The sequence below is a fragment of the Perognathus longimembris genome, chromosome 28, assembly GCF_023159225.1.
Source record: "Perognathus longimembris pacificus isolate PPM17 chromosome 28, ASM2315922v1, whole genome shotgun sequence".
In the NCBI taxonomy this organism is placed as follows: domain Eukaryota; kingdom Metazoa; phylum Chordata; class Mammalia; order Rodentia; family Heteromyidae; genus Perognathus; species Perognathus longimembris.
In genome coordinates, this window is record NC_063188.1 from 28393132 (window position 1) to 28407528 (window position 14397).

A 14397-nucleotide genomic window follows, 5' to 3' on the forward strand; every position below is an offset into this window, starting at 1 on the left:
TCTATGGTTAGCAATCATCATCATAAAATACAAAGAAAATTTAAAAAATAATTTAAATTTCATTTCAGTTAACCCTCCTCAGAATTTTGAAATAGTGGACCCTGGATATTTAGGCTATCTCTATTTGCAATGGCAACCTCCACTGGCTCTGGATAATTTTGAGGAATGCACAGTAGAGTATGTTCTAAAATACCGAAATGTTGACAGTCAAAGATGGAAGGTAAGTAAAGCGTACACTTACAGTATGACAGTGACTATTAGGTGTTTTATTGTGACACCTGATTTCAGTATCTATTTTAATTTCCAGATCTCAATAGTTCTATTTAGCTTCTGTCTCCTGTGCATACTGTCAGATTTATTTTGATCCCATCCAGGGCGAACACTAGCATTGCAAGTACAGGAAACAAAAGTACTTGGTTCTATTGAATTTAGACTACGAAGAATATGCATGTATTTTACCATATTAAAATAGTATATTATTGTCATTAAGGTGTTGTGTACAGGGGTGACCATTTCATAAATCAGGTACTAAGTACATTTCTTTTCTCAGACAGTTCCTCATTCCTTTGCTTTCCCCTAGTTTCCCCCTCACATCACTGCCCACAAGTTAAACAGGTCATTTTTCACATAGTGTATAATGAATAACATGATTGCATTTTCACCCTTCTTGTCTCCCTTTCTGCACCCCGTCTTGCCCCCCTAAAAAAAGCAAAAAACAAACACCATCACCAAACACATGACATAAAAGGCATGTTTCCATTTCCTGGAATTTGTTTCAACAAATTGTATTTTGAATGTTCAGAAAAGTTGCACCTCGGGTTCCTCCCCTAAGGGCACCCTCCTTTAGTCTGTTTGGGTGTGAATGCCTAAGGTTCCATATAGAACTGTATGTCCAGTTGTATTTTATATCTAGCTTCCACATTTGAGAGAAAACATGTGACATTTGTCTCTCTGAACTTGGCTTACCTCAACTTGGTATGATTTGTTTCAGGTCTATCAATTTCCCTGCAAATAACCCAATAATTCTTTCTATTGGACAAGTAATGTATTTCACTGTTGGTGGGAATGTAAACTATTACAAACACTCTTAAAGGCAGTTTGGAGGTTCCTTCTAAAACTAAACATAGATCTGTACAACCCAGCCATACCACTCCTGGGAGTCTACTCACAGCATCACAAACCAGAATATTGCAAACACACTTGCACATTCATGTTCATTGCTGCACTCTTCACAATAGCAAATGTATGGAAGTAGCCCATATGGCCCAGGTGTCCTATAGAAGATGAGTGGATTAATCAAATATGGCATACTCACACACACACACACACACACACACACACACACACACACGGTTCTGAGACTTGAACTCAGGTCCTGGGTGCTCTTCCTGAGCCTCTTTGTGCTTAAGGCTACTGCTCTCCCATTTGAACCACTTCTGGCTTTTTCTGAGTACTTTATTGGAGGTAAGAGTCTCATGGACTTTCCTGCCCAGGCTGGCTTTAAACCGCTATCCTCAGATCTCAGCCTCCTGAGTAGCTAGGATTACAGATGTGAACCACCAGTCCCCTCCATTTTCTGTTGCTATAACAAGATATTTTAGGCTGTATAATGTCTAAAGAGAGTATGTTTATCTCAATTATAGTTTTGGAGGAAAAATTTTGGGATGGTATGTCCTCATTTGTCATCCACCCTGTGAGGGCCTCATGGTAGATGGTATCATAGTGGCAGCACAAGTGAAAATGATAACATGGTGAGACAGATCTAGAGTGTGGAAAGAGACTAGACGGGTTTTATAATAAGCCACTCTCAAAGAGCTAACTGGTATCCACTGCCCTAAGAGCAGTGTTCCCAGTGACCTTATTACCTCTTAAAGGGTGTATCACCTCCCAGCATTGCTATACTTAGGACTAAACTTAAGCGACAGGTGCCCTTGATGTATTGCTCAAGGCGTATTTAGTACATGGCAATTTTATGCTTAGATGGTGTCTCATATATGCTAGTGCTCTGTGAGGATTTTGTCTGTACAGCTAAGTCTTATTTATCTTTGTATCCAATTCACAGCATGGATATTTGCATGTATTGCATATAGTATTGTAAAATCTCCATGGAATTTTATTGGATTATCAACTATTTATGTACTCAGCAGCCACGCTCATTCAAAGATCATGTTGCAGGAGACATTTTGTTAACTTCATAATTCAGCTAGCTAGTTCCAAGGGACAATTCAGGTCAAGTATTTATGGAGCAGATTTTTTGTACCAGACACTTTAATTGATAGTGGATGCCAGACTCCATTGGCTCAAGCCTGTACTGCTAGCTAATTAAGAGGCTGAAATCTAGAGGACTGTATGGCTTGAGCCCAGCCTGGACAGAAAAGTTTTTGAAACGCCATGTCCAAAATATCTACCAAAAAGTCAGACTGGAGGTATAGCCAAGTATACAGCATCAGCATTACAAAGCTAAAAAATGCAAGTCTCTGAGTTTAAATTATCCTTCCAAAGAGAGGGGGAGGGAGAGATAATAACATAATTTTCATCCTCCATCCTTCTCTGTTTCCCAGTTGGGTTTTAAAATGTGATTTTGGAATGTTTCATATTATATTTGAAAGAGGACAAACCAGTTGCCATTATATATAATGCAAAAATTATCTATGTGGTTTAGAGCTCATGTATCTACTATAGATACCTTTTACCCCCTTTAGAAGTTTGCGATTTTCTTTTTTGCTTTGAATGAGACATTAAGATTCAAATTATCTCTAATGATATGGTGTACAGAGGTAAGCTTGGCCAGAATATATGTGGGACATTCTAGCAGATAAATCCTAAAACGTATCTTAGATATTAGGAACCCTCCAGGGTAGGTATTAATGACCTCTCAGTTTCTCAATGTGACTCATTATACTTTTGGTGTTTCTAAACTTGACCTGATTTCTCGTTTTCATCAAACAGACCATTATTACTAAGAATCTACACTACAAAGATGGATTTGATCTTAACAAAGGAGTTGAAGCAAAAGTACACACACTTTTGTCGAGCCAATGCACAAATGGATCAGAAGTTCAAAGTTCATGGTCAGAAGCTACTTATTGGACACCAGAACAAGGTTAAAACAATGCCCCTCTTTCACATTTAATATTCCAGAACAATCTATATAGTGAATAAATTCCAAAATCCTTAGGGACCATGTTGTATATGCAGTAGATATATAACACTGGCACAAAATAGAATCCTTAGGAATGGGTGGCTGGCTTCTTAAAATTCTTTCTATCACAAAACATGTTTGGCAAAACCTACATCTTACTATGTTAGTATAGTTCTCAGGTTTGTGAACTATTACTAAACCTGTATGTATATTTGTTCAATTACTTGGCATATCCTGGAATAATCATTTTCATACTTTGGGACACACTACTTTCAGTAAATAGACCCTTAAAAGTTTTTAGTTTTGCATATCTCATTTATACTGAAGTGATTTTTCAATAACTTCCTTTTAATATTACTCATGCTGTTAAATGAAGTGATGGGGCCAAAGGTAATGAAATAAAATTGCTTAATTACTTCCCAAATGATTTATCATCATGCCTTTCAAGCATTCACAGTTCATTCATTTCCTAGGAAGTGTGGAAACTAAAATTCAGGACATGAATTGTGTGTATCATAACTGGAAGTATTTAGTCTGCTCTTGGAAACCTGGCATTGATGAACATATTGACACCAATTACAACTTGTTTTACTGGTAAGCATTTAGATACTTAGCAAAAATGACAATCAAATTTAAGCCAATATATGAGGAACATTTGTACACTTGCATACCACTCAATTGTTTACTTATAAGTTCATAAGCTAAATCTAGCTTCCATATATAAAAGAAACCATGCATGCTTGTGTGTCTAGGCCTTACTTTCTTCATTTAACATAATTTTTATGCATGCCCACCCAAGTTGGATTTTCTGAGATTGATATGTGATGTGTGTTGTATTGAGGAATTTAGTTCGTCTTATTAAACACAATAATCTTTTGTAATTCTGCTTTAAAATGTATTTTCTTGTAAAATAATTTTCCTACTTAAGCATTTAAATGGCAGCAAGACTTAAGATTTTCTTAATAGAAACCTTTGTCTTGGATTTTTGAACTCTGTTGATGAGTTACCAGCAACCAAGGACATGAGTAAAATCTTTATATTGTCAGAGGTTTTATGAAATTTCACACTGGATTATAAGGCCTATGAAACTCTGTGCTAGATCTGCTTTACCTGCTGTTGTACCCCATTGATCATAGCATTGGCACATAGTAGGTGAATAGGAAATATAGTGTTATTCAATTGACTTTTATTTACATGATATAGTAAGACAATTGAAAACAGAGCACCACGGTGCTATAATATCACTAAGTATCTCACAATACTTCTTTGTACAGGTATGAGGGTTTGGATCATGCTTTACAGTGTGTTGATTACATCAAGGCTCATGGAAAGAACACTGGATGCAGGATGCCCTATTTGGAGTCATCGGACTATAAAGATTTCTTTATCTGTGTTAATGGATCATCAAAATCCATACCTATCAGATCCAGCTATTTCATTTTTCAGCTTCAAAATATAGGTGATATAAACAAACAACCTTAAATTCAAATTCATTTTTCTAATTCTTCTAATGAGGGAGGTAGATGAGAGTGAGAAAGTGAGAGCAATAGAGAGACTTAAGAAAGTGTAAAGAGAGCAGAAATGGAATAAAGTATGAAAAAATTTTAAGTCTGCTTTAGCCATGGAGTAATTATGAAATCTCTTATTCTCTGGCCTCAATAGGTAATGGATTGGCTATTTTCTAAGTCTATAGTGTAGTTCTATTAAAAGTGTTTATATCCAGTCAGACCTTTGTTTGAATCTCAGATGGGCCATTTTCTAGTTGTATGACTTTGGATATGTTGCTCAATATCTGTTACAATGTCATTACTAATAAAAATTAAACATTACTTCATAGCTTGATCATAAGACATCAATGAGATTTTGAATAGCATCTTTAATACAGTACTGATGTCTCCTAAGCACTACATAAGGGTTAGCTACCAGTAAGAGGAATAGTAGTAGCTGTTGTGGTGGTTATTTTTAAAGTTGCAAAATGGGGAAAAGATTGCAATGATTTGGGTCTTCTAACATTTCTCTTGGACTTCAATATTTGGCAATGTGTCATTTATTTAAAAAAAAGAGTTCTTAAAAACCCACACTTCAATAAGCTCACCTTGGTTGAGGGGATAACCTGGAGCCATATACTTTATCCCTGAATGCTTTTGTTAACCGATGTGGCCAGGATAGAGTAAGAGAGGCTGTGAACTCTATGTCAAAATGGTTTTCCCTCTGTTTTTCAGTTAAACCTTTGCCACCAACCACTCTTAGTCTTACTGTGAAGAATTCATTTGAAGTTAATCTGAAATGGAACATACCTGAAGGACCCATTCCTGCAAGGTGTTTCATTTATGAAATTATGTTCACAGAAGATAACACTTCATGTTTGGTATGAATATTGCATTTATTTGGTAAAACCATAAATGTGCGCTTTTAAATAAAATAGGAAACTTGAGAACCAAAATCAATTGCTACCTATATGATGAACAGAACATTATAAGTATGTTAAATTTTTAGAGAGCTAGATTTAGTGGACCCAAGAATGCTATTTGCCATATAAAAGTATAATCATCACACCATTATTTTTGTTGTTCCTGGAGCTTGAACTCAGGGCCTGGGCACTGTCTCTGAGCCACAACTCCACTACTGGTTTTCTGGTGGTTAAGTGGAGATAAAAGGCTCATGGACTTTCTTGCCTGGGCTGGCTTTGAACCATGATGCTCATATCTCAGCCTCTTAAGTAGCTAGGATTGCAGGGATGAGTTACCAGTGTCTGGTTCAATCACACCAATTTTAATGCTACATAGAACCCTAGGCATAGGATAGAACCATAGTCATTACTTTCTGATTTTTTGTCAGAAAATTAAAGTTGCTGAGAGACTAAAATGGGTTATGAAGAGTCTTTGGGTAAATATGGCAGGCTTATAAGAGAGTGTCTTAATCAGAGAAAAGGAGCTTGTAACAGAGGAAGTAAGCAATGAGTGTGTGACCATTTACCTCCCAGCATCAACAAAATGGTTATGTGTCTAATCCTACATTGTTTTGGTTATTTTTATTCTTTGGTTTCCAATTTAGGGTATTGTAGAGAAAAATAGGTGAGCCACTGGCTCTAATTAATCCATTTCATATGCAGAATAGATTAAACACATCTCAAAATTGATAATTGAATTAAATTACAAGGTCTCTGGGGGTTGGGGGATGAATTAACTTCAGAATCAAATTATACAGGTAGAACTAGAATAAGCCTCAGTCAACCTAAGTTTAAGTTATGTTATACTGGTTCCCAGGATAAGTTGTAACAAATGAAATTTTGAATGAGAACATCTCTGCTGCTCTTTAAAATGCAAAATTGTTTCTCTCTCTCTCTATGTGTGTGTGTGTGAGAGAGAGAGAGAGAGAGGGAGAGAGAGATCACTCTTTTTTTTTTATATTCTAGTATCTGAAGCAGGTTCAGGCCAATCCCTCAATACTATTACACAGGTATTTTGGAAGTTAACTAAAATAAGAACACAGAAAAGAAACAGCATTATGGATATAACTTCCATAAAATTCTATAGTTTCTATAAAAAAATTCATATGATTGCTTGTCTTTTGGTAATTTAGTGTATGCAGCATCTTCTACTATTCTATTCTTCTACTACTTCTATTCCATAAGGAATCTGGAATTTTTACACAGGTCCAAAATCTGAACTTTATAGACCTTCCTGCCACAAGTTACCTTTTATTACAAGTAATCCATTAGACTCTAGAAAATATTCAAAATAGAAACAAGGAAGGGAACAAAGATTTTAAAACACGTCATCAAGCAGAAAGAGTTAATCCTGCTAGGGTTTTGGGTTTTTTTTTCCCCTGTCTGGTTGCAAGGCCTGGGTGCTGTCCCTGAGCTCTTCAGCTCAAGGCTAGTGCTCTACCACTTTGAGCCACAGTACCACTTCCCGTTTTCTGGTGGTTAATTGGAGATAAGAGTCTCACGGAGACTTTTCTGCTCCGGCTGGGTTTGAACCGTGATCCTCTGATCTCAGCCTCCTGAGTAGTTAGGATTACAGGCGTGAGCCACCAGCGGCCGGCCCTACTAGTTTTTTGATGCATGTATTTTATGTTAAAATGGTTTTGTAAATGATAGACTCTGTCAAGCTGCAATTAGGTCATTTAATGACATCTTATCCCCCACCCCCACCCCCACCGCCACCCCCTGCCATTCAGACTACCACAGATGAAAATGAAATAAACATCCCACGGACATCAAATGGAAGTCAACAACTGTGCTTTTTAGTAAGAAGCAAAGTGAATATATATTGCTCAGATGATGGGATTTGGAGTGAGTGGAGTAATGAACAATGCTGGGAAGGTATGTGCTTAAAGGAGAGTAACCAACTAACTGGAACTGTTTGATAGCAAAATTAACTTCCATTTATTGTGTTATGTGGTAGTGAAGATTAAAAGCTTTTGCATCTAGTCTATCAGTAGAGAAGAAAACTTACCAGTTGCCGCAATAGAGGATAGAGTTGTTGAAAATCTAATATTCATTTAGAACTAGGAGTCTTTTTGTGATTTTTAAAATTTAATTCTATTGGTAAGGTGATGTACAGAGGGGTTACAGTTACATACATAAGTTAATGAGTACATTTCTTGTCAAACTTGTTACCCGCCTTCCTCATTTTTCTCCCACATTCCCTCCTCCTCAACTCCCCCTCCCCCCAACATTGTACAGTTAATTTACAACATATTGTCTTGTAAGTATTGCTGTTTCATTGGTTTGCCCTTTGTCCTTTGCCTTACTATTTTGATATTCCCTTTCCCTTCCCTAATTCAGATAAATGTATATACAATACCCATGCTATCAAAATGAAATACAGGGACAACAGGGGCTAAACCATAGGAAAGAAAAACGCAAGAAAAAAGAAATAATTTCACATAGTACATTAAAAATAGCAACAACAGTGAAAAAACACTTGTTTCCATATCTTGTAGGTCATTTCACTTTGTATCATGTTATGTGTTCATATGTACATAGCTATTGAGCTACTGTGATCCTCTGCTAGGACTTTCCTAGATGTATACTAATTATTACCAATGAGAGAAAACATATGGATCGAGACAATGGTACATATACACAATGGAATTCTATGCTTCTATCAAAAAGAATGACATTGCTCCATTCATAAGGAAATGGAAAGACTTGGATAAATCATATTAAGTGAAGTGAGCCAGACCCAACATAGACTCTATGGTATCCTGCCTGGCCTCACTCTACCCCTCCCCCATCTGCATGGGAGGGAGTCCTGGGCTTGTCTGTCTCTTCCGTGTGGGATCCATACTTACTCTCTCACACCTCCTGGCCAGTAGAGGTTAATCACGGAAGCGGGGTCCCAGTGTAGCCTCAGTTCACGTGGTTGGGAGACCCCATGCCCGCCAGCCCAAGGAAAGACACAGGCATGTGGGGGTCCCAGAGAAAACCTCTGGGGCATTCTGTTTATTCAAATGAGGAGCCAACAGATATACCCCCAAAGGCAGGCACAGGAGAGGGACTGCTGGTTGGCTACAAGGGCTGTCCCTCAAGTCATGTCAGAGGACTTCCTTTGTGGGTGGAGACCCAGCCCCCCAAGGCCTGGGTTCTGGGGTCCCGGCCATCAGACACTTGCTCGACCCCAAGGGCGGGGGCTTCTCTTCCTGTTAAAGGCGGAAGAAGAGGGGACAGGCTAAAGCCAGCTGTGGCCTCTTAAAGGCACAGCTGTCCCCAAAAGTTTCCCTCTTATTGTGCTTTAATACTTACATTCTTGCTTTTTCTCTCAGTTAAAAAATATGGCAACTCTTTTGGGGGAATATCAGGAGCCTTTTTTTGCCAGTCCTGGGGCTTGAACTCAGGACCTGAGCTTCTTTTTGCTCAAGGTTAGCACTCTACCACTTGATGCACAGCGCCACTTCTGGCTTTTTCTACATATGTGGTGCTGAGGAATTGAATCCAGGGTTTCATGCATGTTAGGCAAGCACTCTACCACTAGGCTACATCCCCAGTCCAGGAACTTATTTTTATCAGTATTTTCTTAGATTTGTAGTTTCTAAATAATAAGGATAGGTCATCATACACATCTGCAAGTTTCTAGTACTACATCTAACAAACATTTTTCTAATTATGATTAAAAATATATTCTGTTTACTTCCAACACTAATTTGAAGTGATATCATGAAAAGCATTCAAATTAGCAGTATAAACGTAAGAAGCCTAAAGAATGAGGAAGAATATCATTAAACCAGAATGCATTAGCTTTATTAATAGAAATGAGTAAATAATTATGAAATAGTCAAAGAAAAAATGCAGCATTGTTTTCATATATATGAAGATGGATTCAGCTACATATGCAGCTATAGCTATAGAAAGAGATGGGCTTCTTTCTAATTATTGCATCACCTTTCATGTGATTCTAGTGTAGTGTGATTGCTATTGTGTCTCAATAAATTGTGCTATTATTTTTCCACCTCACTCATTACACACTTATTAGGCATTTAAATGTATCAAAATTCTTTTATTATCTGGTAACACAGTAGTAAAGAAATCCCTACTCTCATAAACTTCTATTTATCCACAAAACAAGCAGAAATGGGAAATACATAGACCAAACCTATCAGATAGTAAGTGCACCTTTTACTGATTATGGATAATAGACTGTGGAGAAAAAAGTGGGCAGTGTAAGGGAGAACTTAAGTAACCACAACACATACGCAATCAGAACGCACTTACTGGTTCTATACTTTTTCATTTTTGTCACTGTTATTAGAAATCTAGAGAGTGTGTATATTTATATCCTAAATTCTCTTTTGTCAGTAGTGAGTGCATTATATAAAACAGATATGATGAATTTTTAACCACATTCTAAAAGATATATCCTTTCATGTGTGCTACATAGAGTCTTGCTAGTAATTTTGATGGTAGAGTTTTTTTCCTACTTAGTGATATCTTTTGATAGATATCTTTTGATATCTTTTAAAGTGGGAAAGAGCAATTTTTTTACTTGTATGTGGACTTAGTTCTTTGGAATAATTTATTTTTTTATTAATATATATTTTTATTATCAAACTGAATTACAGAAAGGTTACAGTTTCATACATTAGGCATTGGACACATTTCTTGTACTGTTTGTTACCTCGTCCCTCATCCCCCCCCTCCCTTTCCCCTTCCCCTCTCCCCCATGAGTTGTTCAGTTCATTTACACCAAACAGTTTTGCAAGCATTGCTTTTGTAATTGTTTGTCTTTTTGTACCCTGTGTCTCTCAATTTTGGTATTATTCCCTTCCAATTTCCTAGTTCTAATACCAGTATACCCTGTTTCCAATATACTCAGATAAGATACAGGAATAATTTATTATTGGCTATTTCAAATTATTAAAGAGTAGAATAATAACAGTTACATAAAAAAAATCATCTTTAGATTGAGCTTGTACTGAAAGGAAGTAGAGCCTCAGCAAAGGAACTTCCTGCTTTCCCACAGTGAATTTTGCATGTCAGAAAACTTCCATTGTCAGCCATTTCTCTGGAAAATATCCTTTCAAATCTTTGCTGAGTATGTCAATTTGACAAGTAATTTTAAATCCGTTGATAAAGTAATGAGACAAATAATTAAGACAAGGAGACATTTGTAGGTCAGAGTCTAAGATTCAATATGTTCTACTCTATTATTCCAAAGCAAGTGGAAGATTCTACTTTGGGAAGAACAATCTTTTTAATTAGTCATTACTCTTTCTTCACTATGAAGTAGAGCCATTTAAACTTTTAAAACCACTAAAACAAAACAGAGAAAAGAATGTGAGACACTTTTTGAGAGGTGAGCTTAAAAAATAGCTCCATTATACCTGTGTATCTCCTTTGAAGATTACTGAAGATCCCACTTCTTGCACCATCTGATAAGAGCAAATGAGATCATTTGACTCATTGAGAATTAAGAAGAACATAGAACATGTTTGATGAATTTTTTGACTACAATTATTTTATCATTTTTTAATGACAATTTCACATGGCCAAATCTGGGGCAAAGTCATCTAATGAGATAAGAAATGTGTTTTGGGAGCTATTTTTCTAAGTGACACTTAGACATATGACAGTTCAGTAATTTGCTCTGTGTGAAAACTAGGTGCTCATGTACCAACAAGGATGACAGTTTGATTTAATTCTTCACCATTACTAGGAGTTTATGAAGTAATTGAGTTTTAAAAATAGGTATAAAATTCTGACTGTTCTCTTTTTGTGAATTTTAATCCTAGGTGACAGATGGAAGAAAACTTTGGTATTTTTTGCAATGCCATTTGTTTTGTTCTTTGTATTTGTTATAGTGGTTTGTCTGCTTTTCTATAAGCAAAAAACTTTACTAAAAATGGTAAGTTGTGTAAGAGTATAATGTTTAGAGTGAGAAAATAGATAATCTTCATTCAGAATTGATGGGCCTATGCTTTATAATTTTTTCCTGTTCACTGTGTACAATTAATATTGTTTGGATTAAGATGATGTTGTCAGAAGTGTCATGGAAAAACTGACCCCACAAAGTTATATCTTCTGCAGGAGGATTTAGAATTGTCAAAATAGAGGACTGATGCTTAAGAACATGAACTATTGTTTACCACTAGATTAGAGAGGAGTATAATGGAACAGTTCCAGGAGTAAAACAGGATTAGGAGAATGGTGCCTGCTCTTGGAGCTCATACTGTCATAGTGGGTGGGACAGAATCCATACAAAAATCTAACCTGTGAAGTATAATTAAATGATTGCTATTTGAGTTGTATAGTTATGATAGAGTTTTAGAAGACAAATCACTATGTGTTAGTGATCTTTAAGTAGAAATTAATACTTGGACTGAAACATCTTAGTAACATACCCTTTCAAGATAAAAATGTAAGTGTGAATGAACTGCTTCACTTTACCTGCTGAGTACATTTTTACCTGCTTACCTGGGTTTTTTTAATCCTCAGTGAAACTGTGTTAGTAATGACAAAATGGTAATAACATAGCTCTTTCTAAATTTCAGATTTTTCATATGAAAACTATGTTTTTCATATCAATAGACATTGTTGAAATAACATTTTCCAGTCATATGGCCAGCTGTTCAATGAGTATTATTAAACTGAATTTTTCTTCCAATGTTGAATACGTATTACTGTATAACATTATGATATTTACTTATTCATTGTTTTTTGTTTGTGTTTTTTGACAAAGTCTTGCTTTGCATGGAATTCACTATGTACCCAGGGTAGTCTAGAGATTGGTATCCTCCTGTAAAGCCTCACTAGTACTGAGATTACTCATTTTAAAGTTATGTTGCAGGAGGCTTTTGAATACTCAATTCCTCAGCTAGTAGTAAATTTATTACATTCAATGAACAGTTATTTTGTTCTCCATAAACCGCTGGTGAGAATGTTGCATGTAGAGAAATCAAGGGATAGACCAGATTTTATTCACTGATGCACTAAGAAAGTAATATGATTTTGAAATTAGCAGTAAACCAATCATGAAAAGATAGATTTGATGGAGTTTTTGTTGATGTTGTTTGTTTTAAATTGTATTCTGGATGAAAATCTTCACAATGAATATGCTTGTTTGACTTTAATAAAAACCAGAAGGCAGATTTAAACCGTCATAGTTCTAAATGTATGCTTCACATTTCATGTAACAAAAGTACTAGAAGGAACACCATGCTTAATAAGGCTGAAAATAATGAAACTAATAAGGATCATATCTAAAACTACACTGAATTATACAATAAAGGCATTGGAATGACTTATACTGGCTGGCAACTACGCTTTTGTAATTTCTCATGGTGTTTTGGGGGGGGGGCAGGGCTGGAGAGTGGGGAGGGAGGGCTTCAGGACCAAAAGACCAAAACACAGCCTGTACACTAAGGAAGATTTCTGAAAGGACATCTAAACTTCAAAGGATGTGGCTAGGTAGGTGTAGACAGTTACTTCAAACTGAGACAAGAGTGGACTATATGTAATCAAGAGCCACATTTTAGTTTGGACTAATTTTATCTCATTATTTGGAGTAGAGTAGGCATTGCTTGAGAACTTATTAGAAAATTTCCAACCCAAACCTACTCATCAGTATGCATTTTGACAGCATTCTTTAGTAACTCATTTGCATATTCAATGTGAAAAGAACTAATATGTAACCGTGCTTTGGAACGAATGACAATTACTAAAATCATTTAATGGAGAGGTAAATTCATGGACACAATCACTACAATGGTGATTTTCATGGTCAGTGATCATCTCAAAAAAGGGAAAGAACTAAGGTTGAGCCGTGAAACACAATATGGTCTTTTATCATCACTTGTAATCAATGATAGATTTTATTATGATTTCCCTAAGTGGACTTGTCATGAGAGCTCCCATGGTAATATGAATTAAGACAACATGACATAATAGGTAATTGTTGTTAAATCAGAGCTTGCTAAAAATATACTTAGTTTGATAAGGGATAATAATGAGGAAGTAGGAATGTGGAGGGGAGGGGTCAAGATGAGGCTTGGAGATGACTGGTATTTCCATTCTGGATACTAAGTGGGTATTGGAAACCTAGCATTCTATTTTCTCTGTTTTGTTCATGCACAACAGGGGCTACTGTCAAAGAATTTCTGGAATTACTGCCGTAAATCTAGAAGATACAACCGAAACTACCCCAACAAAGGAAATTTGAGAATTAAGTGGTACTAAATCCTCCAAAAGGACCCTTGGAACTCCTGGAACTCCACTAGCGATTTAGATTTATTAACTTCGCAATAATGTGACCAAAAATTTAATAAAATTGAATTTTATAAAATGTATTTTTTGTATTATAATGGATACTATTTTTTGCCAGTCCTGGGGCTTGGAACTCAGGGCTGGGCACTGTCCCTGAGCTTCTTTTGCTGAAAGCTACCACTCTACCACTCGAGCCACAGCACCACTTCCAGCTTTTTCTGTATATGTGGTGCTGAGAATTGAACCCAGGGCTTAAAGGATTTGAAGAAGATGTCCCATATATCTTTCTTCACTACTCCCTTCTATTTAGTTTGCCACTCCTCATAGCATCACTTCTAATTAGTCTCTTCAGGATGAATCTTAAAAACATGGGCATCACTGTACTTTTTATAGATAAGTTGGAGATTAGAAACTAAGAATTTGCTATGGTGACCTATTTTTCCATTCATCTGTCCATGAGTGAAATGCAATAAACCAATTTCAACATTTATTACATACATACCATATGCCAGCCACATTGCTAACATGCAGATGCAGCTATTCAGCCTGG

The 14397-nt window shown here is 36.2% G+C and overlaps 1 protein-coding gene across 3 annotated transcripts in view; it reads left to right on the forward strand.

Moving 5' to 3' along the window:
- Il13ra2 (interleukin 13 receptor subunit alpha 2) overlaps positions 1 to 13919 on the forward strand; it is a 37488-nt gene extending 23569 nt beyond the window's left edge. For 2 of the 3 annotated variants that reach the window (XM_048336608.1, XM_048336609.1), the window contains exons 3-10: positions 69 to 220; positions 2950 to 3103; positions 3616 to 3736; positions 4417 to 4601; positions 5365 to 5510; positions 7325 to 7469; positions 11378 to 11490; positions 13722 to 13919. In XM_048336608.1, the coding sequence (XP_048192565.1) occupies positions 69 to 220; positions 2950 to 3103; positions 3616 to 3736; positions 4417 to 4601; positions 5365 to 5510; positions 7325 to 7469; positions 11378 to 11490; positions 13722 to 13820 (1115 nt within the window). In that variant the 3' untranslated portion in view covers positions 13821 to 13919. The remainder of the gene's footprint in view (positions 1 to 68; positions 221 to 2949; positions 3104 to 3615; positions 3737 to 4416; positions 4602 to 5364; positions 5511 to 7324; positions 7470 to 11377; positions 11491 to 13721) is intronic. The other variant, XM_048336610.1, reaches the window with a different exon arrangement.
- Positions 13920 to 14397: the final 478 nt, after the last annotated feature.